Source organism: Mizuhopecten yessoensis, unplaced genomic scaffold (assembly GCF_002113885.1).
Source record: "Mizuhopecten yessoensis strain PY_sf001 unplaced genomic scaffold, ASM211388v2 scaffold11031, whole genome shotgun sequence".
In the NCBI taxonomy this organism is placed as follows: Eukaryota; Metazoa; Mollusca; class Bivalvia; order Pectinida; family Pectinidae; genus Mizuhopecten; species Mizuhopecten yessoensis.
In genome coordinates this window covers 371,771-399,581 of record NW_018408844.1, presented here as the reverse complement: position 1 = coordinate 399,581, position 27,811 = coordinate 371,771, and the positions used below count along the sequence as shown (strand labels likewise).

At 39.6% G+C, this 27,811-nt stretch overlaps 1 protein-coding gene across 3 annotated transcripts in view; it reads left to right on the top strand.

Annotated features, from left to right (window-relative positions):
- Positions 1 to 27,243, top strand: part of LOC110464760 (AP-4 complex subunit epsilon-1-like) — a 38,746-nt gene extending 11,503 nt beyond the window's left edge. For 2 of the 3 annotated variants that reach the window (XM_021520130.1, XM_021520129.1), the window contains exons 6-19: positions 1,150 to 1,309; positions 4,788 to 4,957; positions 6,673 to 6,746; positions 10,627 to 10,749; positions 11,252 to 11,361; positions 13,898 to 14,040; positions 15,633 to 15,745; positions 16,959 to 17,089; positions 19,562 to 19,783; positions 20,951 to 21,040; positions 21,730 to 21,841; positions 22,941 to 23,079; positions 25,046 to 25,262; positions 26,234 to 27,243. In XM_021520130.1, coding sequence (XP_021375805.1) covers positions 1,150 to 1,309; positions 4,788 to 4,957; positions 6,673 to 6,746; positions 10,627 to 10,749; positions 11,252 to 11,361; positions 13,898 to 14,040; positions 15,633 to 15,745; positions 16,959 to 17,089; positions 19,562 to 19,783; positions 20,951 to 21,040; positions 21,730 to 21,841; positions 22,941 to 23,079; positions 25,046 to 25,262; positions 26,234 to 26,878 — 2,449 coding nt within the window. In that variant the 3' untranslated portion in view covers positions 26,879 to 27,243. The remainder of the gene's footprint in view (positions 1 to 1,149; positions 1,310 to 4,787; positions 4,958 to 6,672; positions 6,747 to 10,626; positions 10,750 to 11,251; positions 11,362 to 13,897; positions 14,041 to 15,632; positions 15,746 to 16,958; positions 17,090 to 19,561; positions 19,784 to 20,950; positions 21,041 to 21,729; positions 21,842 to 22,940; positions 23,080 to 25,045; positions 25,263 to 26,233) is intronic. The other variant, XM_021520131.1, reaches the window with a different exon arrangement.
- The last annotated feature ends 568 nt before the right edge of the window (positions 27,244 to 27,811 follow it).

The window sequence follows — 27,811 nt, the reverse complement described above, 5'->3', positions numbered from 1 at the left end:
GTCTCCAGTACGAGTCGAAGGCTCAATGTCTCCAGTACGAGTCGAAGGCTCAATGTCTCCAGTACGAGTCGAAGGCTCAATGTCTCCAGTACGAGTCGAAGGCTCAATGTCTCCAGTACGAGTCGAAGGCTCAATGTCTCCAGTACGAGTCGAAGGCTCAATGTCTCCAGTACGAGTCGAAGGCTCAATGTCTCCAGTACGAGTCGAAGGCTCAATGTCTCCAGTACGAGTCGAAGGCTCAATGTCTCCAGTACGAGTCGAAGGCTCAATGTCTCCAGTACGAGTCGAAGGCTCAATGTCTCCAGTACGAGTCGAAGGCTCAATGTCTCCAGTACGAGTCGAAGGCTCAATGTCTCCAGTACGAGTCGAAGGCTCAATGTCTCCAGTACGAGTCGAAGGCTCAATGTCTCCAGTACGAGTCGAAGGCTCAATGTCTCCAGTACGAGTCGAAGGCTCAATGTCTCCAGTACGAGTCGAAGGCTCAATGTCTCCAGCTGGTTTACTAGTCTGGGGCTATACAGAATGAGTTAAAGAAAAGTGTCTCTTACCAAGTTTTAAGAACTGTCTGGTATTTTATCAAGGTGACATAGAGAATTCTGTGTATGACAGCGAGAGGTTAGAGTTTACAAAGAGAGTCTATTTTTAGTCCACTACCGGTGAAACCGGGGGGGCTATAGGTTTTGTCTCCGTCCGTCCGTTACCTTTGGTTAAGGTTTTGGTTAAAGTTTTGTAATGGGTTACCATACACTTAATAATGATGTTAGGATGTTGATTATTTGCATAAAGGTTCTATAGGGGTCCAGCATTAATACTGTGGATTGAAAATGGATATATTTTTTCAATTTTTGACATGTTTTTCACTTAACTATCTCCGCCAAAATCTGCAGGTTAAAGTTTGGGTTAAAGTTTTGTAATGGCTCACCATTCACTTAATAATAGTGTTAGGATGCTGATTTTATGTACACAGGTTCTTTAGGCATCTAGCATTAATGTTATTTAATGACAGTGGAAAAATAAATTTATTTATTTTGAATATTTGACATGTTTTCAACTTAACTATCTTGGCCAAAATCTGAAGGTTAAAGTTTTGGGGGCCGGTAGGGGACATGTATTGATTCATCAATACCCATAGAATGCTTGTTGATATAGAGAGCTGGTGAGGATGAAGGCTGCTATGTGTGTGCATAAATTCCTGCTGAAGACGCCGTCCATGGTTGACCATTTCCAGGACCAGTTCCAGAGAATTCTGTTTGATAAGGATCCTGGTGTGATGTCTGTTGGAGTGAAGATCTACTCCGTCCTCATACAGGTGAGTGGACAGGTGATCTCTCATTCATGTGTGTGTAGGCGTGAAGATCTACTCCGTCCTCACACAGGTGAGTCGACAGGTGATCTCTCATTCATATGTGCGTAGCTGTGAAGATCTACTCTGTCCTCATACAGGTGAGTCGACAGGTGATCTCTCATTCATATGTGTGTAGGGGTGAAGATCTACTCTGTCCTCATACAGGTGAGTCCACAGGTGATCTCTCATTCATATGTGCGTAGCAGTGAAGATCTACTCTGTCCACATACAGGTGAGACGACAGGTGATCTCTCATTCATATGTTTGTAGCTGTGAAGATCTACTCTGTCCTCACACAGTGAGTCGACAGGTGATCTCTCATTCATATGTGCGTAGCTGTGAAGATCTACTCTGTCCTGTCCTCATACAGGTGAGTGGACAGGTGATCTCTCATTTATATGTGTGTAGGTGTGAAGATCTACTCTGTCCTCATACAGGTGAGTCGACAGGTGACCTCTCATTCATATGTGTGTAGCTGTGAAGATCTGCTCTGTCCTGTCCTCATACAGGTGAGTGGACAGGTGATCTCTCATTCATATGTGTGTAGGGGTGAAGATCTACTCTGTCCTCATACAGGTGAGTCGACAGGTGATCTCTTATTCATATGTGTGTAGCTGTGAAGATTTACTCTGTCCTCATACAGGTGAGTCGATAGGTGATCTCACATTCATATGTGTGTAGCTGTGAAGATCTACTCCGTCCTCATACAGGTGAGTCGACAGGTGATCTCTCATTCATATGTGTGTAGCTGTGAAGATCTACTCCGTCCTCATACAGGTGAGTCCATAGGTGATCTCACATTCATATGTGTGTAGCTGTGAAGATCTACTCTGTCCTGTCCTCATACAGGTGAGTCGACAGGTGATCTCTCATTCATATGTGTGTAGTAGTGGTGTACCAATAACCGAAACATTGATTAAATTGAGCTTGACATGAGGTCGATTCTATAGCATCAAACGTAATCAAGGCCAATGCAGTTTTTTGTAGGTACGACTAAACTTAAAACTGTTGAAATACCGAAATACGGCAAATTAAATGGCGGCAAACCGGAATGAAAACAATTTCTTTTTCAGCGAAGGGATGGTGGGACATAAACTATACAGTACCAACTCAGTTTGACATGATTTCAAATGGGTTAACTTAATTCACACTAATAGATGTCACATTAGATGTATAGATACTTGACCCAAAATGCATAACCTGATTCGTTTGTGTTACGATCACTATCACCATGACTCGTCTGCAGGAGATAGGAAAAGGTATGTTCACTTCTCAAATTGTAATCTATCGGCTATTGTCAATTTCTCAAGTACCTTTTCTCATCTTATGAACGTCTCTTAGATAAAGTTATCAGCAAAATAACGCGTAGTTATATCGATGTTTTTCAATGATTGGACAAAATGTCAATTTATTAAATGGATTCTTTTTGGCGCATATTTCAACCAATAATTGATTACCGATCGATCTTGAATGTCTGATAATCGATCTTCAAAATCGAAACGATTCCCAGCACTAGTGTGTAGGTGTGAAGATCTTCTCTGTCCTCATACAGGTGAGTCTACGAATATTCTTACATATCTATGTATCGATGATAAAACTGGCAAGAAATATAGGAATGAAATTCCATTTTGACCCTGTTGTACGTCCATGATATCACAACGGGACAACAATGATACGTAACAATAGAAAGACTCCAGTTCAATTCTGCAACGTGAGGCAATTGAAAATAAAATAATGGTATAAGTACATCTATTGTGCTAACTAAATTAGGTGAATTGACATATACTAAATCTCGCTGGCTGGGTTCTTTTTGTCCAAAAAGCTTAGAGAAAAGATCACATTTCATAATGGTATCCATTCATCCTTTTTGAGTTTTTTCTGTCAGTGTAAGATATATATATAGAAAAAGGCATATTTTTGGATTTCCGCATTTGGACAAAACCGTTGGTGAGCCTCAGGTTTTTTTCCTGATTTAAACCACTTGGTACACTAACCCTATCATATGCCTCAGGACTTTCTTTCTAAGAGTATAATCTGTATCTAAATTTACAGAAACACTGACAAATCAAAGAATATTTGTATGTTCTGACATAAATGAGAAGTTTACCCTGATCAGTTACAAAAAGAAAACATAGTTTCCTGTCTTATTCTTTTCTATTATTACCTATAATACTACCATAATTTCCTGTGGATAGCCCGCTACACCATATAGCCCGCACAGCCTCAAATTAGCAGCATATGTAAACAATGTTAACAGATGACCCAGGGCTTCTACGGCGGACATTTCTGTTAACATATGTTTACTCTTATCAGCATGCTTCATTGGCTAACACACATGTGTGTGCTATCTGTATACGTCACTGTTACCTGTATTGATCGATGCATACCCGTGACCTTTGACATAGCCTTATATGTATACATTGTATACTGAAGCGAGTGGTTTTTGAAGCATGGCGAGCTGTTGACCCGAACATTATTCAGATCGCCAAGGTGGAGATAGTTAACATAATACACAGGACTCGGACAGTGATGATGATCTTCCACTAGCTGAAGTAGCGCGACTTGACCGGGAGGAAATGGAACTATTCTAGAGCGAGGCTGAGGCCTCAGACTTCGATGGATGGGATTGGCGATACAATTTTTTGCCATTTGATTTGATTTTTACACCACAGATAGCCCACAGGATATCGACGATTTATGTAAAAAACATTAACAGATGACCCGCACCACTAGATATAGCCCGCAGGGGGTCTGAAAACAAAAAAATCACAGATAGCCGGAAATTACACAATAATCTGCTATTCTCCTCCTTTGACTTCATGGGTTGCCATCTTGCCTGCTGCTTTGTCTGTCCCTCCAACACTTTGTCTGTACCCTCCAGCACTTTGTCTGTCCCTCCAATACTTTGTCTGTACCCTCCAACACTTTGTCTGTCACTCCAACACTTTGTCTGTACCCTCCAACACTTTGTCTGTCCCTCCAACACTTTGTCTGTCCCTCCAACACTTTGTTTGTCCCTCCAACACATGCCATAACTATGTGCAAAGTACCCAATCAAATAATGTGCTTCCTTGACCCTAGGAACCAGCACAACTGACCCACCAGAACCAATGACACCCATTTTGTTTATCTAATGATTATTTTGTCTATCAGAAGATTTTACTTGAGGAGGGTTTTCTTCAGGAATTCACTGACAAAACTAGAAATATGGCATTCCTGATTATTAATATGCACACCTATATTTGTATATATAACCCTAACCCTTAATACTGCTTAGGTTAAACAATGATACCTACTCTTTTCTCCAGTCAGTCTGCAGATTGGTCACTGGTGACGTACTGAATCACTGATTCAGGAGTTATGTCCCTTGAATTAGATCTTGTAAGAATGAACAATGACGTGTTATAATGAAGCCCTGCTTTGTTTTGCTCAATGTCCATAGAGTCATGACCAAAGTCATTCCCACAAGTTGACCGAGAATCTGATTGGGATCCTGAGTCAGGTGGTCAGTAACAGATTACCGTCGGAGTTTGAGTTCCACAATGTTCCCATGCCGTGGCTACAGATGGACATTCTGAAGACGTTAGCCAAGCTTGGGATGGGCAACAAACAGTAAGTACAATAAAATACACTCAGCTCAAACTCAGGGGAATTGATTGGAACAGTTTCTAGGTCCTGTTCTGGTCATATACAATTCATTCTCTCAATTATTGTCACATCTTTATTCATGTTTATGATATTTACAATTTTTAGATCACCTGCCCAAAGGGCAAGTGAGCTTTTATGTCATGGTGCGGTGTCTGTCGTCTGTCCTTCGTCTGTCATCCGTCCGTTGTCGTCCATCAACCTTTCCTTTAAACAAATTTTTCTGAAGAGTGGACAGGCTTAGAGTCATGATATTTGGCTGAAAGCTTCGTTGATAGGAGTCTGACAAAGTTTGAAAACGAAAATTTGTTCTGAAGAACCAAAAGGCATGGATTCATAAGATTTGGTTTGTAGCTTCTTGGGATAGAGCCAACAAAGTTTGAGAAGGAAAATGACCTTGATCTATATCACCTACTTACAAGGTCACAGGGACAAATATGTCAAACACTTCAAACAACTTCTGAAGAAGATCCAAAAAGCATAGAATCATAAAATAATATTTGGCTTGTAGCTTCAACGGATGGAGCCGATAAAGTTTGTGAGGGAAATATTTGTAGTACAGTTTAATACTGAATGAGAATATTTTGCTATGACTGCTTAAATATTCAGGTGAGTGATACAGGCCCGTGGGCCTCTTGTTTTTGTAAATTACAGAACAGTGAGTATTTCCAATATTACAAAACACAGAACAAACAATGAGGGAAATCAACATTAAAATTTATCAGAATATTTCACCCTTACCCTATAATACTGAGTCAATATAATACTGAGTCAATATAATACTGAGTCAATATAATACTGAGTCAATATAATACTTATAATACTGAGTCAATATAATACTGAGTCAATATAATACTAGAGTCAATATAATACTGAGTCAATAAAATACTTAGTCAATAAAATACTGAGTCAATATAATACTAGAGTCAATATAATACTGAGTCAATATAATACTGAGTCAATATAATACTGAGTCAATATAATACTTATAATACTGAGTCAATATAATACTGAGTCAATATAATACTAGAGTCAATATAACAATACTAGAGTCAATATAATACTGAGTCAATATAATACTAGAGTCAATATAATAATACTGAGTCATAATAATACTGAGTCAATATAATACTGAGTCAATATAATACTAGAGTCAATATAATACTGAGTCAATATAGAGTCAATATAGAGTCAATATAGTCAATATAATACTGAGTCAATATAATACTGAGTCAATATAATACTAGAGTCAATATAATACTGAGTCAATATAATACTTAGTCAATAAAATACTGAGTCAATATAATACTGAGTCAATATAATAATACTGAGTCAATATACTCTGTATTGTTGATCATTTCTGTAACGGTTACAGATAGAAAATCCAACAAAATCAGAAAATTTCTGCAAACACATGATTTTCACTAAAATACTGTTCATGTATACTGGTGGATCTTGACAGTTAGCTCAACATACATAGACATAGTCCATGATATCAAACCTTCATAACATTGGCATTATTGATAGCACAAATTATCAAGTTGGCTTATTTACAATTCCTAGGAGACTGAAAATTGGTTCTTAATTCTCTTTAATATATCAGACACATGATTATTATGACTGCTTTCATTGTGTGCCAGTATGAGCCCTGTTTTACCAGAAGTTGTTTTTTATCATTCCAGACAAAGTGAGCTGATGTATCCAGTACTGAAGGATGTCATACAAAGGCTGGACATGAAGGAAAGGGTGGCTTACGGTAAATATAACCAGACGGCTGGCTTTGTTGATGTCGGGGACCAGACGGCTGGTTTTGTTGATGTCAGGGACCAGACGGCTGGTTTTGTTGATGTCAGGGACCAGACGGCTGGCTTTGTTGATGTCAGGGACCAGACGGCTGGTTTTGTTGATGTCAGGGACCAGACGGCTGGCTTTGTTGATGTCAGGGACCAGACGGCTGGTTTAGTTGATGTCAGGGACCAGACGGCTGGCTTTGTTGATGTCAGCGACCAGACAACTGGTTTTGTTGATGTCAGGGACCAGACGAATGGCTTTGTTGATGTCAGGGACCAGACGGCTGGCTTTGTTGATGTCAGCGACCAGACACCTGGTTTTGTTGATGTCAGGGACCAGACGAATGGCTTTGTTGATGTCAGGGACCAGACGGCTGGGTTTGTTGATGTCAGGGACCAGACGGCTGGTTTTGTTGATGTCAGGGACCAGACGAATGGCTTTGTTGATGTCAGGGACCAGACGGCTGGTTTTGTTGATGTCAGGGACCAGACGAATGTCTTTGTTGATGTCAGGGACCAGACGGCTGGCTTTGTTTATGTCAGGGACCAGACGGCTGGCTTTGTTGATGTCAGCGACCAGACAACTGGTTTTGTTGATGTCAGGAACCAGACGAATGGCTTTGTTGATGTCAGGGACCAGACGGCGGGCTTTGTTGATGTCAGGGACCAGACGGCTGGTTTAGTTGAGGTCAGGGACCAGACGGCTGGCTTTGTTGATGTCAGCGACCAGACAACTGGTTTTGTTGATGTCAGGGACCAGACGGCTGGTTTTGTTGATGTCAGGGACCAGACGAATGGCTTTGTTGATGTCAGGGACCAGACGGCGGGCTTTGTTGATGTCAGGGACCAGACGGCTGGCTTTGTTTATGTCAGGGACCAGACGGCTGGCTTTGTTGATGTCAGGGACCAGACAGCTGGTTTTGTTGATGTCAGGGACCAGACGGCTGGCTTTGTTGATGTTATATCAAAGTTGACTTCTTTAATATTTCAGACATTTTGGAGACCAGAAGTCTAATTTTTCAATGCCACATGATATTTTTGTGGCACTACTGAGTCGATGCTACTTCTCCTGTTAGGGTTAGGGTTAGGGTCAGACTGTTCTGAGATGAAATCTCTATGTGCTGGTTCAGCTCATGGTCAGTCAGGATTTGAATTTGGACAAAAAAAAAACCCAACAAATATCATAGTGAATTTTGCATTTACAATTTCTTGCACCAATGAACAATTGGTAATCGTTGAACATCTTCTGTGACAGCTATCCTGTACGAGGGTATTGTTGGTAATCATTGAACATCTTCTGTGAGAGCTATCCTGTATGAGTGTATTGTTGGTAATCGTTGAACATCTTCCGTGACAGCTATCCTGTATGAGTGTATTGTTGGTAATCGTTGAACATCTTCTATGACAGCTATCCTGTACGAGTGTATTGTTGGAAATCGTTGAACATCTTCTGTGACAGCTATCCTCTACGAGTGTATTGTTGGTAATCATTGAACATCTTCTGTGACAGCGATCCTGTATGAGTGTATTGTTGATAATCGTTGAACATCCTCTGTGACAGCTATCCTGTACAAGTGTATTGTTGGTAATCGTTGAACATCTTCCGTGACAGCTATCCTGTATGAGTGTATTGTTGATAATCGTTGAACATCTTCTGTGACAGCTATCCTCTACGAGTGTATTGTTGGTAATCATTGAACATCTTCTGTGAGAGCTATCCTGTATGAGTGTATTGTTGGTAATAGTTGAACATCTTCTGTGACAGCTATCCTGTAGGAGTGTATTGTTGGTAATCGTTGAACATCTTCCGTGACAGCTATCCTGTATGAGTGTATTGTTGATAATCGTTGAACATCCTCTGTGACAGCTATCCTGTACAAGTGTATTGGTGGTAATCGTTGAGCATCTTCTGTGACAGCTATCCTGTACGAGTGAATTGTTGGTGATCATTGAACATCTTCTGTGACAGCTATCCTCTACGAGTGTATTGTTGGTAATCATTGAACATCTTCTGCGAGAGCTATCCTGTATGAGTGTATTGTTGGTAATCGTTGAACATCTTCCGTGACAGCTATCCTGTATGAGTGTATTGTTGATAATCGTTGAACATCTTCTATGACAGCTATCCTGTACGAGTGTATTGTTGGAAATCGTTGAACATCTTCTGTGACAGCTATCCCGTACAGGTGTATTGTTGGTAATCGTTGAACATCTTCTATGACAGCTATCCTGTACGAGTGTATTGTTGGTGATCATTGAACATCTTATGTGACAGCTATCCTGTACCAGTGTATTGTTGGTAATCGTTGAACATCTTCCGTGACAGCTATCCTGTATGAGTGTATTGTTGATAATCGTTGAACATCTTCTGTGACAGCTATCCTGTAGGAGTGTATTGTTGGTAATCATTGAACATCTTCTGTGAGAGCTATCCTGTATGAGTGTATTGTTGGTAATAGTTGAACATCTTCTGTGACAGCTATCCTGTACGAGGGTATTGTTGGTAATCATTGAACATCTTCTGTGAGAGCTATCCTGTATGAGTGTATTGTTGGTAATAGTTGAACATCTTCTGTGACAGCTATCCTGTAGGAGTGTATTGTTGGTAATCGTTGAACATCTTCTGAGACAGCTATCCTGTATGAGTGTATTGTTGGTAATCATTGAACATCTTCTGTGACAGCTATCCTCTACGAGTGTATTGTTGGTAATCATTGAACATCTTCTGCGAGAGCTATCCTGTATGAGTGTATTGTTGGTAATCATTGAACATCTTCTGCGAGAGCTATCCTGTATGAGTGTATTGTTGGTAATAGTTGAACATCTTCTGTGACAGCTATCCTGTATGAGTGTATTGTTTGTAATCGTTGAACATCTTCTGTGACAGCTATCCCGTACAGGTGTATTGTTGGTAATCGTTGAACATCTTCTATGACAGCTATCCTGTACGAGTGTATTGTTGGTATTCGTTGAACATCTTCTGTGACAGCTATCCTGTATGAGTGTATTGTTGATAATCGTTGAACATCTTCTGTGACAGCTATCCTGTACAAGTGTATTGTTGGTAATCGTTGAACATCTTCTGTGACAGCTATCCTCTACGAGTGTATTGTTGGTAATCATTGAACATCTGCTGTGACAGCTATCCTGTACGAGTGTATTGTTGGGAATCGTTGAACATCTTCTGTGACAGCTATCCTCTACGAGTGTATTGTTGGTAATCATTGAACATCTGCTGTGACAGCTATCCTGTACGAGTGTATTGTTGGGAATCGTTGAACATCTTCTGTGACAGCTATCCTCTACGAGTGTATTGTTGGTAATCATTGAACATCTGCTGTGACAGCTATCCTGTACGAGTGTATTGTTGGTGATCATTGAACATCTTCTGTGACAGCTATCCTCTACGAGTGTATTGTTGGTAATCATTGAACATCTGCTGTGACAGCTATCCTGTACGAGTGTATTGTTGGTAATCGTTGAACCTCTTCTGTGACAGCTATCCTGTACCAGTGTATTGTTGAACATCTTCTGTGACAGCTATCATGTACGAGTGTATTGTTGGTAATCATTGAACATCTTCTGTGACAGCTATCCTGTATCAGTGTATTGTTGGTAATCATTGAACATCTTCTGTGACAGCTATCCTCTACGAGTGTATTGTTGGTAATCATTGAACATCTGCTGTGACAGCTATCCTGTACGAGTGTATTGTTGATAATCGTTGAACATTTTCTGTGGCAGCTATCCTGTACGAGTGTATTGTTGATAATCGTTGAACATCTTCTGTGACAGCTATCCTGTACGAGTGTATTGTTGATAATCGTTGAACATTTTCTGTGACAGCTATCCTGTACGAGTGTATTGTCACCATCACCACTATCTACCCCAATGAGGAACTGCAAAGGGAGGCAACCACGTGTGTCAGTCGCTTTATAGGATCCACAAACCCTAGCCTGAAGTACATAGGTAAAATTGGATAGTAATAGACTGAAACAGGAATGTTGATTTACTAGAGGATGTATCATCTTTATGTTGAAGTTTCTGGTTTACACTATCACTTAATATCTCACAAAGTCAGACTCACAGCTCTTTACTAAATAACTCTAATCATATTTTAAGTTTCTTTCAATTTACTAACTCTACTTTATGTACAAATATTCGTTAATGTGACCCTCAGTGAGATTAGCCTTTGGCTAAATCAGGTTTTAATTCTCAATAAAAAAATAAAATGTATTATTTGAATTTGCTATTGTTGTTCATTGTGGGTGAATATGTTGTTTTTTTTATTAAAATTTTGCTCATTGCTTCAGATGGTGTGTTACTATTAAATAGTTGTGAACCGTTTCTATCCTGTTCTTTACCTAAAGTCTGAGGCACAGACAAATTGTTCTTGTAGCTATAAGGTAACAAATCAATTCTTGGAAATGTCTTTGGGAAGTGTGAGGTAAAACGTGTTTTCTATATACAGGTATCAAGGCATTGACTGCCCTGGTCAAGAGTTGTCCAGAATCGGCCTTGGAACATCAGATGACCGTAGTCGAGCTCCTGGATGATAAAGATCAGGCAATTCAGCGTAAGGTATGAGTTTAAATCGTACATTGGAACTTGGTTTTCTATGCCAGTGTTTCTGGCTAGTGTTTTTCAAATGATGCTTCCAGCTGAATGTGCTTTTCTCATCAAGATTTTAGTTTCTGTAAGTAATAGACAGTTTTAAACAAATGACTGATGTCTTATAATATTGATTTCGTAATAGAAATGTTTAATGGATTATTTTTGTTAAAATGTTGTAAAAGAAATGGAATAAAAACAGAGTGTTGAATACCTTTTTATTCAATATGTTTTATTAGTTATAAAGAGCTCTAGCAAATTCACCCACTAATACACTCAAGAACACATTTACATTGTTTAGCATAAGGACTGTGGGATCATTATATGATAATGATCTATAAAACATTTGATTTGGCGCCCTATCTAGCTAGAATGAGCCCCTTTAAAGCGCTGTACAGTACATAGATATACAATTAATACAGTTAGCAACTACATTAATCAATACAATGTTTTTGAGGAATGCGCAGGAGCTGCTTTATCAGGCACTAACTACTAGTCCTATGTCACCTGGCTAATATCTCCCTTTGTGTGTATGCCTGCGTGTGTGTGTGATGTATTGTGTTCTGTTTGTAGTGAGACTGTGCTTCCAACGGCATCATTTACAGTGCCACCTTACTTTAATGCTACAGCAGCACAGATACCCCAACATCCAGTCCAGACGTGGACATCATTATGATGTCATAGTTGAAACATTGTATATCACTGAGCCTCCTTTGAAGGTTGCTGTTCCTTAGACAAGCACCTGGGTTGTTGGAGTTGTGTGGGCAGGAGAAAAACACTTCCTCTGAATATTCCATGCGTATGACGACTTCAGGGATTGAACTCTGGCCGCCGGAGTGTTAACCACTCGAACAATCCGCCCATTATATACCTGTAGTACAGGGAAACTCCACTTACTCAAACTCACATTACTCAGATACCCCCTATTCCTCGAACTCTGATATATTCCAAACCACCCATCAACATGCCTCGAGGGACAGACTGTGGTCCACACAGGTGTCAGCTGAACATCACATAATTAAAGGAGTAAAGTACTATCATCGATATGTGCAGTGCTCATTCTGTATGTCCTCCCACCTGATAGAACAAGGACTACGTCGGACGAACCTCGGATTTGTCGAATACCATGTATTCCTTGTCTATTGATCTGAACCGCACAAGATGGCGAATAATTTTGTTTAACTGTTCAATGGCTGTTAACATCCACTAAGGGGCAGAATGGGTAAACATGTTACCCGTCCCCCCGCTAAGGGGCAGAATGGGTAAACATGTTACCCGTCCCCCCGCTAAAGGGCAGAATGGGTAAACATATTACCCCTCCCCCTGCTAAGGGGCAGAATGGGTAAACATGTTACCCGTCCCCCAGCTAAGGGGCAGAATGGGTAAACATGTTACCCGTCCCCCCGCTAGAGGGCAGAATGGGTAAACATGTTACCCGTCCCCCTGCTAAGGGCAGAATGGGTAAACATGTTACCCGTCTCCCCACTAAGGAGCAGATAGGTCAAAATGTTACCCGTCCCCCCGCTAAGGGCAGAATGAGTAAACATGTTTCCCGTCCCCCCGCTAAGGGCAGAATGGGTAAACATGTTTCCCGTCCCCCTGCTAAGGGGCAGAATGGGTAAACATGTTACCCATCCCCCCACTAAGGGGCAGATAGGTAAAAATGTTACCCGTCCCCCCGCTAAGGGCAGAATGAGTAAACATGTTTCCCGTCCCCCCACTAAGGGCAGAATGGGTAAACATGTTTCCCGTCCCCCCGCTAAGGGCAGAATGGGTAAACATGTTTCCCGTCCTCCCGCTAAGGGGCAGAATGGGTAAACATGTTACCCGTCCCCCGCTAAGGGGCAGAATAGGTAAACATGTTACCCATCCCCCCACTAAGGGGCAGATTGGTAAACATGTTACCCGTCCCCCCGTTAAGGGCAGAATGGGTAAACATGTTACCCATACCCCCACTAAGGGGCAGATTGGTAAACATGTTACCCGTCCCCCACTAAGGCGCAGTATGGGTAAACATGTTACCCCTCCCCCCGCTAAAGGACAGAATGGGTAAACATGTTACCCGTCCCCCACTAAGCTTTGCTTGACAAAGAAAACAGATGGGTTTGAAAGTTCGCAAAATAAGTTTTCAATTCCACTTTATGTTCAAAGTCATCTTAGCCTTTATCATTCATACCAGACTCAAAAAACTAATTCCTAATGTTAAATGATTTAGTTTGTTGTTAAGCTTTTGAATGATTTGTTTCAGACCCTGGACCTGCTGTACTGTATGGCTAACCCCAGTAATGTACAGGGTGTGTGTGATAGACTGTTACACCATGTTGGATGTTTCAGACCCTGGACCTGCTGTACTGTACGGCTAACCCCAGTAATGTACAGGTTGTTTGTGATAGACTGTTACACCATGTTGTATGTTTCAGACCCTGGACCTGCTGTACTGTATGACTAACCCCAGTAATGTACAGGTTGTGTGTGATCCCCTGTTACACCATGTTGTATGTTTCAGACCCTGGACCTGCTGTACTGTATGGCTAACCCCAGTAATGTACAGGTTGTGTGTGATAGACTGTTACGCCACCTCAGTAACAACACCACCAACACCTTCCTGCAGCTTGACCTTGCTACCAAGGTCATCCATCTGGCAGACAAGTATCCTTACATCAAGATCATCAAAATTCTTCATGTTAAGGTCATAAAAAATTCCCTGGTTAAGGTCATCGCAAATCCTCTAGTCAAATTTATGTCAAATTGTTTGTTGACAAAAAAAATAATTAGTAAGAGGTCAGCTGATGGTTGTAAAGGAAGGCCAGCTGATTACTTTAAAGTGTTACACCTTAAATTACATCATTTAAAGTGTTACACCTTAAATTACATCATTTAAAGTGTTACACCTTAAATTACATCATTTAAAGTGTTACACCTTAAATTACATCATTTAAAGTGTTACACCTTAAATTACATCATTTAAAGTGTTACACCTTAAATTACATCATTTAAAGTGTTACACCTTAAATTACATCATTTAAAGTGTTACACCTTAAATTACATCATTTAAAGTGTTACACCTTAAATTACATCATTTAAAGTGTTACACCTTAAATTACATCATTTAAAGTGTTACACCTTAAATTACATCATTTAAAGTGTTACACCTTAAATTACATCATTTAAAGTGTTACACCTTAAATTACATCATTTAAAGTGTTACACCTTAAATTACATCATTTAAAGATCAATTGTTAGGTCAAAGTTATTAAAATAATTTTGCCAGTTTCCAAAGATTGTGAACATTTAGTTGTATTAAACTTGTTTTAAGTTTCCTGTTAAATACATACAATTTCCCATCCATTACATGTGTGAAGGTGAAATCAGTTGAGTCTTTGAAATATTTTTAACATTTGGGATATTTTCTGTCAGCAGACAGTTTTGCCCTCCTCCATCTAGCTGTCTATACATCGAAACATCCATTGTGAACTGATATCATCTCTCTAACACCTTCACTTTTGGTCGAGTTTCCATGAAACCTCGCACAGATGTTAAATACCAAGACAGATTGAAGAATGAGTTTTATTTGGGTATTTTCCATCCATGGTCAAGCTTAGATCATGGTTACTATAAATACAAAGAGAAATCTTAGAGCTCTGATGTGTTCTTAATAATATCTTCACTTGTCAACAGATTGCCGTAAAACCTTATATTCAGAGTACCAAGACTTTCAGCATTTTAATGCAAGGTCAAGGTCACCATTGCTATAAATAGAAAATCTAGTATGTTGGTAAGTATTCTGTGTTTACACCAAAGGTCAAGATCTTAGTTACTATAAACATATAACTCTTGCAATTGCTCTAGCCATTTATTGCAACGCAATCAGGGGTTATAGATTGGCGATTCCTGTCTGTCTGTCTGTCTGTCTGTCTGTCTGTCATCAACTTACCTTTGATGACTGATGTATCTAAGGATGCTTATCACATGTGATGCTTTACATGAAAATGTAGTGTAGCAATCTGGCAATATCACCGTTGGCTGTTTCTTGTTTTTGGGTTTATTCCTATGAAATTAATATTTCACATGGTGGAAAATAACTGTCCCTTATAGACATTTCCTTGTTTCCTCAAATTCTGTTGTCCCATTTGATTCCTGATTTGTTATTTGAAACCCCTCCATAAACAGGTTTTTAATAAAAAGTCATTAGGCAATAAAAGAAAACACCTTATAATTATAGCCATCCTTGACTAATGCAGCTTTTCTAGTTCCTACCAGTGGTATGTGGACACGGTGTTCAAGCTTCTGTCCTCGTGTAAAGTAACGCTCCCTAGAGAACTCCTCAACAAGGTCGTCTACGTCATTGAGAAAGGTGAGTGTAAGCTGTGTGGGTTAATTAGTTAAACATGATGACCAGTAGAGGCTGTGTCATTGAGAAAGGTGAGTGTAAGCTGTGTGGGTTAATTAATTAAACATGATGACCAGTAGAGTCTGTGTCATTGAGAAAAGTGAGTGTAAGCTTTCATGGGTTAATTAGTTAAACATGATGACCAGTAGAGTCTGTATCATTGAGAAAGGTAAGGGTAAGCTTTGCTGGGTTAATTAGTTAAACATGATGACCAGTAGAGCCTGTGTCATTGAGAAAGGAGAGTGTAAGCTTTGATGGGTTAATTAGTTAAACATGATGACCAGTAGAGTCTGTATCATTGAGAAAGGTAAGTGTAAGCTTTGCTGGGTTAATTAGTTAAACATGATGACCAGTAGAGTCTGTGTCATTGAGAAAAGTGAGTGTAAGCTTTGATGGGTTAATTAGTTAAACATGATGACCAGTAGAGCCTGTGTCATTGAGAAAGGTGAGTGTAAGCTGTGATGGGTTAATTAGTTAAACATGATGACCAGTAGAGCCTGTGTCATTGAGAAAGGTGAGTGTAAGCTGTGTGGGTTAATTAGTTAAACATGATGACCAGTAGAGTCTGGGTTATTGAGAAAGGTGAGTGTAAGCTGTGTGGGTTAATTAGTTAAACATGATGACCAGTAGAGTCTGTGTCATTGAGAAAGGTGAGTGTAAGCTGTGTGGGTTAATTAGTTAAACATGATGACCAGTAGAGTCTGTGTCATTGAGAAAGGTAAGTGTAAGCTGTGTGGGTTAATTAGTTAAACATGATGACCAGTAGAGTCTGTGTCATTGAGAAAGGTAACTGTAAGCTTTGCTGGGTTAATTAGTTAAACATGATGACCAGTAGAGTCTGTGTCATTGAGATAGGTCACTGTCAAGGTCAGTAGAGCAGTTAAAAATGAAATAAAATGTATCTGGAATTAGTTTTTCTGTTTTCAACTTTCTTGTGACATGTTTAAGTGTATATGTGTACGGTGAATGTATATATCAGCTGTTAAAATACAAAAGAAAAACTGTAAATTGGTTGAAAGGTTCATTAAGCAGATAATAATAATAATATCTTTTATTTATCCAGGGTTACATATTTAGACAATGTCTAGTTTACAATATGGCCCTGATTATGAAAGGTTAAACATAAATATGGGAAATGTCTTACTTGGCTATAACATTTGGAATGTTTGTGTTTCAGGATGTGAAACAGACAAAAATGGTGACAAGTCTCCAGAATCCAAAGGTTTCCAGCAATATCTCCTCAAAAAGTCTCTCGGGGCTCTGTTCCAGGACAGCGTCTCACCGCAACTCCTCCTGGTATCAGTTTGGGTACGTATAGGGACTCTGTTCCAGGACAGTGTCTCACCGCAACTCCTCCTGGTATCAGTCTGGGTACATATAGGGACTCTGTTCCAGGACAGTGTCTCACCGCAACTCCTCCTGGTATCAGTCTGGGTACGTATAGGGGCTCTGTTCCAGGACAGTGTCTCATCGCAACTCCTCCTGGTATCAGTCTGGGTACGTATAGGGGCTCTGTTCCAGGACAGTGTCTCACTGCAACTCCTCCTGGTATCAGTCTGGGTACATATAGGGACTCTGTTCCAGGACAGTGTCTCACCGCAACTCCTCCTGGTATCAGTCTGGGTACGTATAGGGGCTCTGTTCCAGGACAGTGTCTCACTGCAACTCCTCCTGGTATCAGTCTGGGTACATATAGGGACTCTGTTCCAGGACAGTGTCTCACCGCAACTCCTCCTGGTATCAGTCTGGGTACGTATAGGGACTCTGTTCCAGGACAGTGTCTCACCGCAACTCCTCCTGGTATCAGTCTGGGTACATATAGGGACTCTGTTCCAGGACAGTGTCTCACCGCAACTCCTCCTGGTATCAGTCTGGGTACGTATAGGGACTCTGTTCCAGGACAGTGTCTCACCGCAACTCCTCCTGGTATCAGTCTGGGTACGTATAGGGACTCTGTTCCAGGACAGTGTCTCACCGCAACTCCTCCTGGTATCAGTCTGGGTACGTATAGGGACTCTGTTCCAGGACAGTGTCTCACCGCAACTCCTCCTGGTATCAGTCTGGGTACGTATAGGGACTCTGTTCCAGGACAGCGTCTTACCGCAACTCCTCCTGGTATCAGTCTGGGTACGTATAGGGACTCTGTTCCAGGACAGTGTCTCACCACAACTCCTCCTGGTCTCTGCCTGGGTACGGACTAACTCTGTAATGATTTGTATGTCCTGATGACTTAAAACAATCACCATGACCCGTTAATTATTAGCTCACAGGGTCCAAAGGACCAAGGTGAGCTTATGCCATACCGTGGCGTCCGTCGTCCATCGGTCCGTCGTCCGTCGTCCGTCCGTCGTCCGTCCGTCAACAATTTCTTTAAACGACTTCTTCTTCTTAACCACTTATTGGAATTTAACTAAATTTGACTGGAAGCATCCCTAGGTGGTGGGGATTCAAAATTGTACAAATGATTGGGCCAGCCCCCCCAGGGGGCTGAGGGGCGGGGCAATAAGGGGGCAATTTGGCTATATTGCTTTAAGCGACATCTTCTCTGGAACTAAAAGATGGATATCAACCATATTTAAGTGGAAGCATCCCTAGGTGTTGTGGTCTCAAAATTGTACAAATGGTTGGGCTGACCCCCCAGGGGGCTGAGGGGCGGGGCAATAAGGGGGCAATTTGGCTATATTGCTTTAAGCGACATCTTCTCTGGAACTAAAAGATGGATATCAACCATATTTAAGTGGAAGCATCCCTAGGTGTTGTGGTCTCAAAATTGTACAAATGGTTGGGCTGACCACCCAGGGGGCTGAGGGGCGGGGCCAAAAGGGGGCATTTTGACTATATTGCTACAAACGACTTCTTCTGTAGAACTATGCACTGGATATCAATCATATTTAATCAAAAGCATTCATGGGAGGCAGGGATTCAAAATTGTACAAATGGTGGGGCTGACCCCCAGGGGGCTGAGGGCCGGGCCAAAAAAGGGCAATTTGGCTATATTGCTATAAACGACTTCTTCCGTAAAACTAGACCATGGATATTGATCATATTTGGTCGGAAGCATTCATGGGAGGCAGGGATTTAAAATTGTATAAATGGTGGGGCTGACCCCCTGGGCTAAGGGGTGGGGCCAATTATTTTTTTTTACTTGGAAATGTTTGAGATCCCCACCATATAACCATATATACAATTGCTGATTATAACGAGAGGAATGCACATTTGCTTCCAGGATGGCCCCACCCTTGGAGACTTAACCCCTGGGTCATAAATTTGAAACGGTTAAGAGCCCCACCCCAAAACTATATATACAAATGCTGGGCAAAAAGAGACAAATGCAGTCATGATCTTATAATTTATCCTGGGGTCTGGCCACAACCCTAGGGACCTAGTTTCTGAGTCACAGCTTGGAAACAGTTGAGATCCCCACCCCATAACCTTACATAAAATTGCTGGGCATAAAATATCAAATACAGATATGCTACAAGGATTGGCCTTGAGGTCTGGCATATTCCCTTGGATCTCATTTGGAGAATATTTTGCCATGATTGCTTAGATATCCAGGTGAGCGATACAGGCCCTCTGGGCCTCTTGTATAAGTACACTGTCTATTGATATTACATTCAATTTGTAAAAATCATAAAAACATCCATTTGTTAATTTTGGTTTAAGTTGATGCTGCAAATTTCAGGATAAGAAATGATAGCATATTATATATTCTTTAGATATGCAATACCGAACAAAAATGTGTTTTTAGGATTTTTGTATCTTTGTTGTCCATTTCAGGTTTTGGGAGAGTGTGGTAATCTTTTAAAGAATATGCCAAGCGAAAAAGTGATCACCCTTGTTTTGAAACACTTCCAAAAACAGACACTAGATGTCACCACCAAACTGTGGATGACATCATCATTGACAAAACTTGTCTGCGCCAAAGTGTTGGACAGAGATGTTGTCACTAGGAGGCTGGCGGAGGCGAGGGAGGAGGAGAAGGATTCTGTGGTCAGACAGGTAAGATCAGTGCAATTATAACCTGGGAGGGAGGAGGAGAATTTTTTTGTGGTCAGACAGGTTAGATCAGTGTAATTATAAGGGGGGAGGGAGGAGGAGAAGGCTTTTGTGGTCAGACAGGTTAGATCAGTGTAATTATAACCTGGGGGGGAGGAGGAGAAGGATTTTGTGGTCAGACAGGTAAGATCAGTGTAATTATAAGCTGGGAAGGAGGAGGAAAAGGATTCTGTGGTCAGACAGGTAAGATCAGTGTAATAATACGCTGGGAGGGAGGAGGAGAAGGATTCTGTGGTCAGACAGGTAAGATTAGTGTAATTATAACCTGGGAGGGAGGAGGAGAAGGATTTTGTGGTCAGACAGGTAAGATCAGTGTAATTATGAGCTGGGAAGGAGGAGGAAAAGGATTCTGTGGTCAGACAGGTAAGATCAGTGTAATTATAAGCTGGGAAGGAGGAGGAAAAGGATTCTGTGGTCAGACAGGTAAGATCAGTGTAATAATATGCTGGGAGGGAGGAGGAGAAGGATTCTGTGGTCAGACAGGTAAGATCAGTGTAATTATAACCTGGGAGGGAGGAGAAGAAGGATTCTGTGGTCAGACAGGTAAGATCAGTGTAATAATGAGCTGGGAGGGAGGAAGAGAAGGGTTCTGTGGTCAGACAGGTAAGATCAGTGTAATAATAAGCTGGGAGGGAGGAGGAGAAGGATTCTGTGGTTAGACAGGTAAGATCAGTGTAATTATAAGCTGGGAGTGGGAAGGTGAAGAAAGAGTGAAACAGACGTTCCAAAGGGTGAGATTTGTTTTTGAAAAAAATCATCTAAGATTTATAAATTTTGTTTGTGTCACATTCAACACATTAATAGATAAATGAAGAAATAAAATCACATCTTTAGACTTTTATGAAGTTATCAGATTTAAAGTGCTTTTGAAAACTATGAACATGTCATAAAATGTAATAAAATAATCAATGTATGTGTATGTATTATGGTGGAATATATATTGAGGATGAGAAAATGTTGGAAAAAATAGCCCAAGTTTTGCAGCCCAATATCATTAAATCCCTAGTTGGCCATTACTGGTGGGGACTATGGAGTGCCTCACAATATTTTGTCCGGTGATTTATTTTACTCAGTCATGTGTGTGTGAAGAGTTTCCTTTACTTTTTACAGAAACTGACAGACACTTTGAACATAGCCGAGAGCCAGATAAACCTACTTCTGCCAACCATGTCTTCTAGTCACACCAAACAACTGGACCAGGTATGTATAGGACAACCTTCTAGTCACATCACAACTGGACCAGGTATGTACAGGACAAGCTTCTAGTCACACCAAACAACTGGACCAGGTATGTACAAGACAACCTTCTAGTCACACCAAACAACTGGACCAGATATCTATAGGACAAGCTTCTAGTCACACCAAACAACTGGACCAGATATCTATAGGACAACCTTTTAGTCACACCAAACAACTGCACCAGGTATGTACAGGACAACCTTCTAGTCACATCAAACAACTGGACCAGGTATGTACAGGACATGAGGATATGCAGCTCCTGGCAGCTGTCGGTTTTATATCGGATTGGGAATATAGGTGGCATGTGGATACAAATTCTAGTGTGTTGATACTTGCATTCATTAAGACAATTGTTTTTCCAATGTTAATAGTTTTAATTATCTATGGATATAATACTAACAGATGATTTAAATTTGTGAAAAGGTTAAAAAAAATTCAATCTCACAAAAATGAAATATTTTGCAGAATTTCTTTTTCATTTTACAGAATTAATATGAATGAAAATGTTGTTAAATGTATTAAAACATATCACTAAAACCTTTCTCTTGATGAACATTAAAATGGATAACAGAAATTTGAGAAATTTATGTTAAATCATTTGTTATTAAGAAAAGATCAAGGTTAAATTTATCAGGTTTGTTTTTATTTAGATGGACTTCACATTAAGTTTCCTGGATGACTATGTTAGCCAGTCCCTAACAAAAGGAGCCCAGCCGTACAAAGCTAAGACACTGCGGTTCCAGCCTCACCAGCCAGACTCAGGTTCCTACATTTCCTTTTACCAATAAAATCCATAACTCCCCCTTTGCAGTAAAATTAGGGGTATGCTTGAATCATGGTGTCCCCCTGTCTCTGTCTGTCCGTAGGTGGAATTTTGACTGAAGCGCCTATGCTTAACTTATCAACTGATTTTTAAGAAGTTTTTGTGCACATTGGCACCTTATTATGTAGTTCTGTGTTTACAGGGTTTTTTTAGCCCACCATCATCCGCCTGTCTGTCCGTCATCTGTTGTCCGTCCTTAAACAATTCCTGTTATCACTATTTCTCAAGAAGTACTAGGAGGGATCTTTTTCAAATTTGATAAGCAGGTTTCCTTGGTCATCACCATCTTTTAACACTTTTAAGCATAGAGCTATAAAGTACTACTGTGATTCATACTTTCAGATAAAGAAAACAGTTTTTAATTTATGCTATATTAGCGTATATCCTGGTAATTTTTATACTTTGCTATATTAGCATATATGTATGTCAGGCTCCGGCCATTTAACTATTATCAGACCTTAAGCATGAGAGTTATGCGTTCTGTGATATTTGATGTATTTTAGGAGCAATTCTAAAAACAAGATGGCCACAGGAAGTACTTAATGGATCATTCTCATATTGCAATGATCGATTCTATTTCTTTCACATTAATTATTGTACTAGTAAATATGTGAAATGACAAACTCACTTTGAAGGTTGGCTTTTATACACAGATGTATGAAGTTTAGATCAAAAGTTACCTCAAGGTGTATTCACTGTTTATATGACTTGATCAAACAGATAAGAGAAAAGAAGGGAAAAGATCAAATTTAACTTACTTAGAACTAATTAAGATGGTACTATAGTGGGAGCCAAGATCTTTCTAGTATCTCTTGTTAGTTTCATGATTAATTTGGAGATGCATCCCTTTTCTGATATCTGAGTATAAGGATTTTTGTCCAGAGCATTGCTACTTCTGTCCAAAGTATTGCTACTTCTGTCCAAAGCATTGCTACTTCTGTCCAAAGTATTGCTACTTGTTGGTACCCATTCTAAGTAGCTCTGACAGTTGTAAGATTGTGATTTATTTTTTATTTCAACTACTATTGATATACCCAGACTTATTCTGCGGACTGAATGGTGTAACCAAGGACAACACAGAGGGCCTTACCAAGGAAACCATGTCCCAGGGGTCAAGTGTGTCTGGGAAACTCACTGGAGGATCAGAGGGAGGCAGTGACCTATCTGGAGGTCAAAGGTCAGTATTTGCATTGAGCTCCACTCTGTTCAAAGACCTATAGAACTTTTCTCTTGAACAAGTCTACATTTGCCGCCTACATAACTTTTGGAAGAGTAACAATTTCAGCCTATAATAGCAATCTAAGATGGCTGCCCACTGCGCTTTTATCAAATTTCAGGACAAAAAGAAAACAAGACATTTTCTTCACTTTGATTTTTTTTGTTTTTATTGTTATGCTGAAATTTGTTATTCTGATGCAAGAAAACATGATTCATCAAACATGTGCTATTGACGCTGTGTTACCATTGAAGTTTGTAAATAGCTCCAGGTACGCTAGACTATTTACCAGTGAATCTGTGACCTACCTGACACAACTCTAATTTTGAACACTACCTGACACAACTCTAATGTTGAACCCTACCAGAGGACCCAACTTTAATTTTGAACACTACCTGAGGACACACCTCTAATTTTGAACACTACCAGAGGACACAACTCTAATTTTGAACACTTCCTGAGGACACAACTCTAATTTTGACCACTACCTGACACAACTCTATGTGTTAACACTACCTGACACAACTCTAATGTTGAACCCTACCAGAGGACCCAACTTTAATTTTGAACACTACCTGAGGACTCAACTCTAATTTTGAACACTTCCTGAGGACACAACTCTAATTTTGACCTCTACCTGACACAACTCTAATTTTGAACACTACCTGACACAACTCTAATTTTGAACACTACCTGACACAATTCTATTTTTGAACACTACCTGACACAATTCTAATTTTGAACACTACCTGACACAACTCTAATTTTGAACACTACCTGACGCCTAATTTTAGATGTTCCATTTGAAACTCCTTCAAAAGAAATGTTTTCTGTGTTGAAATGGATGCCTATCAAATTGTATATAAATTATAGAAAGACTGTAATGACCTTTGAATGTGTACATGGACTTGCTCCTGAATATTTATGTTCTTGTTTTAAACATGTAAACAGTGTCCACTCCAGAGCTACACGACGGGCTGAACAGAATAGGTTGTACATTCCTAATTTTAGGACATGTTCTATTCTAGTCACTTTGTTTTATCAAGTTGTAAGACTTTGAATGCACTTCCAATTGATGTAAGGTCATCACCATCTTTTAACACTTTTAAGCATAGAGCTATAAACCACTACTGTGATTCATACTTTTAGATAAAGAAAACAGTTTTTAATTTATGCTATATTAGCGTATATCCTGGTAATTTTTATACTTTGCTATATTAGCATATATGTATGTAAGGCTCCGGCCATTTAACTATTATCAGACCTGAAGCATGAGATTTATGCTTTCTGTGATATTTGATGTATTGTACTATATAATTGCATGTTATATTTTCAGCAATCTCATAACTCATATTTTAGATGTCATTTATGTTTAATTTATATTACTATATTTTCAGAAATACTATGTAAAACTAGCACATTTTACTAATATAGAGGACGGCTAAATCAGTTTTTTTTAATCATGTTTTTTCAGTCCTCAATAAATAAAGTTTATTATTATTACCTGACACAACTTTATTTTTGAACACTACACCTGACACAACCCTATTTGAGGATCGTTTTTAAACAATGTGTCAGTCAATGATAAACCATCATTGCTACCATTGTTTTATTATGATGATTGATCTCTCCAACAGAAAATGCCATAAAGTATTGAAAACAACATAATTTTAGTTCAACAATTAATATTGATATAAAATGAGCTTTTTCATAGATCAGTTCTTAGTAACCTGTGATGCATTTTCTTAAAATGTATTTATTACCCTGCAGACAACTGTATTCTGTTTATAGCCGTCCAGTTAACTGTGTTATCAGTGGCTGCCTGTTCTTGTTGATGAGAAACTTACAAAAAATAATAATAGATAACGCCTATTGACTGATTGAAGGGTTCCGTGTACTCACTGAGTATAAATTACTGTTGATACAGGGAGACTGGACTCAACATGGTAGGGGTGAAACGTGTGTGGGGCAGAAAGGGTCTGATATCTGACCCCCAGTCAGACACGGCAATGGCAAGGTCATTGAGTCATCAAAGGGGAGACAACCAGGATATCCCAGGCACCCTCGGAGGTCTGGAGAATGAGATGGAGGATGACAAAGCCAAAAAATTAGAACTAGCCTCAGCTCTGTTTAGTGGAATCACAGTAAGCTGTAGATACTTGATGATCAATAGGATTTGTTTGAAGTCTCCTGTAACTGTTTAGTGGAATCACAGTAAGCTGTAGATACTTGATGACAATCAATAGGGTTTGTTTGAAGTCTCCTGTAACTGTTTAGTGGAATCACAGAAAGCTGTAGATACTTGATGACAATCAATAGGGTTTGTTTGAAGTCTCCTGTGACTGTTTAGTGGAATCACAGTAAGCTGTAGATACTTGACGATCAATAGGGTTTGTTTGAAGTCTTCTGTAACTGTTAAGTGGAATCACAGTAAGCTGTAGACACTTGACGATCAATAGGGTTTGTTTGAAGTCTCCTGTAACTGTTGAGTGGAATCACAGTAAGCTGTAGACACTTGATGACGATCAATAGGGTTTGTTTGAAGTCTCCTGTAACTGTTGAGTGTAATCACAGTAAGCTGTAGACACTTGACGATCAATCGTGTTTGTTTGAAGTCTCCCTTACTTACCGCATGTGTAATCGGACATTAAACTAAATAAACCAAACCCGTACTCACTAAACATGTTACTCTGGTCTCTGTCATTGTAAGATTGCCTGTACATGTGTTCTCAGCCAACAATAGTGATTACTATAAGTTAATCACTTGTTTCTTAACGCCACTGTGAGAGCAGGGGATCCAGCTACTATTCCATCTGATAACTCTGAAATCTAACAAATGTTGGCAGGTATAAAGAAACGAGGAGTAGGGTATGTTTTGTTTAACACAGAACTAACAGGATTCATAACTAGTGGATTTCTATCTGTGTGGCTCTTGATAATGTCGCTGTAATATTTGCATTTAAATTGTATGTAAAATATATCTATTTTCATATAATGAAAAACATGAAATAGAAATATATTTTGAGATATATTTCATAATAATGGAGTTTTGTATTGAATCAAATATATATTCATTTGTTAAAAAAATAAATTAACTTTAACTCATTCGTTACAGAATAAACAGAATTCTGGAATGGAGAACCAGGAAGGGTCTGTGAGGGGTTTATCCTCATCGTTAGATTCTCGGTCCCAAGGAAGCGAGGAGTTCGGTAGTTTCTGTTCTGTGTCCCCCAAACCACTCCCAACCAATGACACAGGGGGCTGGAGAAGTCTCCACAACAAAGCCACGGCTGAAACTCCAGTCACTGAAAATACTCTCTCAGCATCCAATGACAATGAAAGAAAATCTTCACACCTAAATAGTAAAACTGAGGAAAATTCTGTTGAGCAAAATGTTTTTACAGGACTTTGTGATGATGCAGACTCATCTGTGTCAAACTTGTCTATAAATGTTCCCGATCTCAATACAGACTTGACTGCTTCATTGTATGCCGAAGGAAAAGATGACTTACTATCTGATATAAGTATAATGGACCCTCCCCATCACTGGGGTCAGGCCCTCCATAGAGACGGTAATTTCTGTAACATTGACGATCGCCCCTGTTTACCTGGCTCTACCAGTGCACATAGCCTCTATGATGTCTTATCTCCAGAAAATGGAAATCGTCAGTTTGTTGCCATGGAAACTCAAAATGAGAAACAAGTGATGGACCGGGACACTACAGAAACATTGTATGATGAATATACTGATCAAACATAATTAAATTTAAATCAATAAATTAAATAGAAATGAACTTGTATTAAAAATAAATGTATGTGATGTGTTTTGTTTCTAACCACAAAAACGTGTTGTGTTAATGTGTTGACATCCCCATCCTATCCTGTATATATCGTAGGAATATAGGATTGTTTTCTTCAAAATATAGGAAACTTATAGGAATTATGCTAAAAATATAGGTAACTTATTATTAAGGATTTTCCATCCATGATTTGTGTTGATATTTGAGTTTAAATGCAACATATATGCAATTTATGCATTATCATCATAGAACACCATCCCATGTTACATAAATGTCCATGATTTTGTATCACAAATGAAAATTGTAATGAATTAAAAGATTCCACTCTATGAAATCTGAATCTGCATTAATACATACTGACTTTTTAATGGTGTCTTGACTTTGGACCAGCTTGTACAAAACGAGAGCTGTTGGAGAACTACATAGCTCACCTTGTTGTGATATAAGTTGTAAACTGGTCTTGTTATGTTGAGTTGCAATGTAATTACAGAACAAAAAATGGGCGACATGCAGTGAAGTCACAGTATAATATATTTATGTACCTATGAAAGTTGCACAGAATCATCAACGTTCCACCCCCAGTTGATTTTAAAGCAAGTTGTTTTGGCTCCTAGAATGTGTCTCTCCTAGAATGTGTCTCTCCTAGAATATGTCTCCTAGAATGTGTCTCCTAGAATATGTCTCCTAGAATGTCTCTCCTAGAATATGTCTCCTAGAATGTGTCTCCTAGAATGTGTCTCTCCTAGAATGTGTCTCCTAGAATGTGTCTCCTAGAATGTGTCTCTCCTAGAATGTCTCTCCTAGAATATGTCTCCTAGAATGTCTCTCCTAGAATATGTCTCCTAGAATGTGTCTCCTAGAATGTGTCTCTCCTAGAATGTGTCACCTAGAAT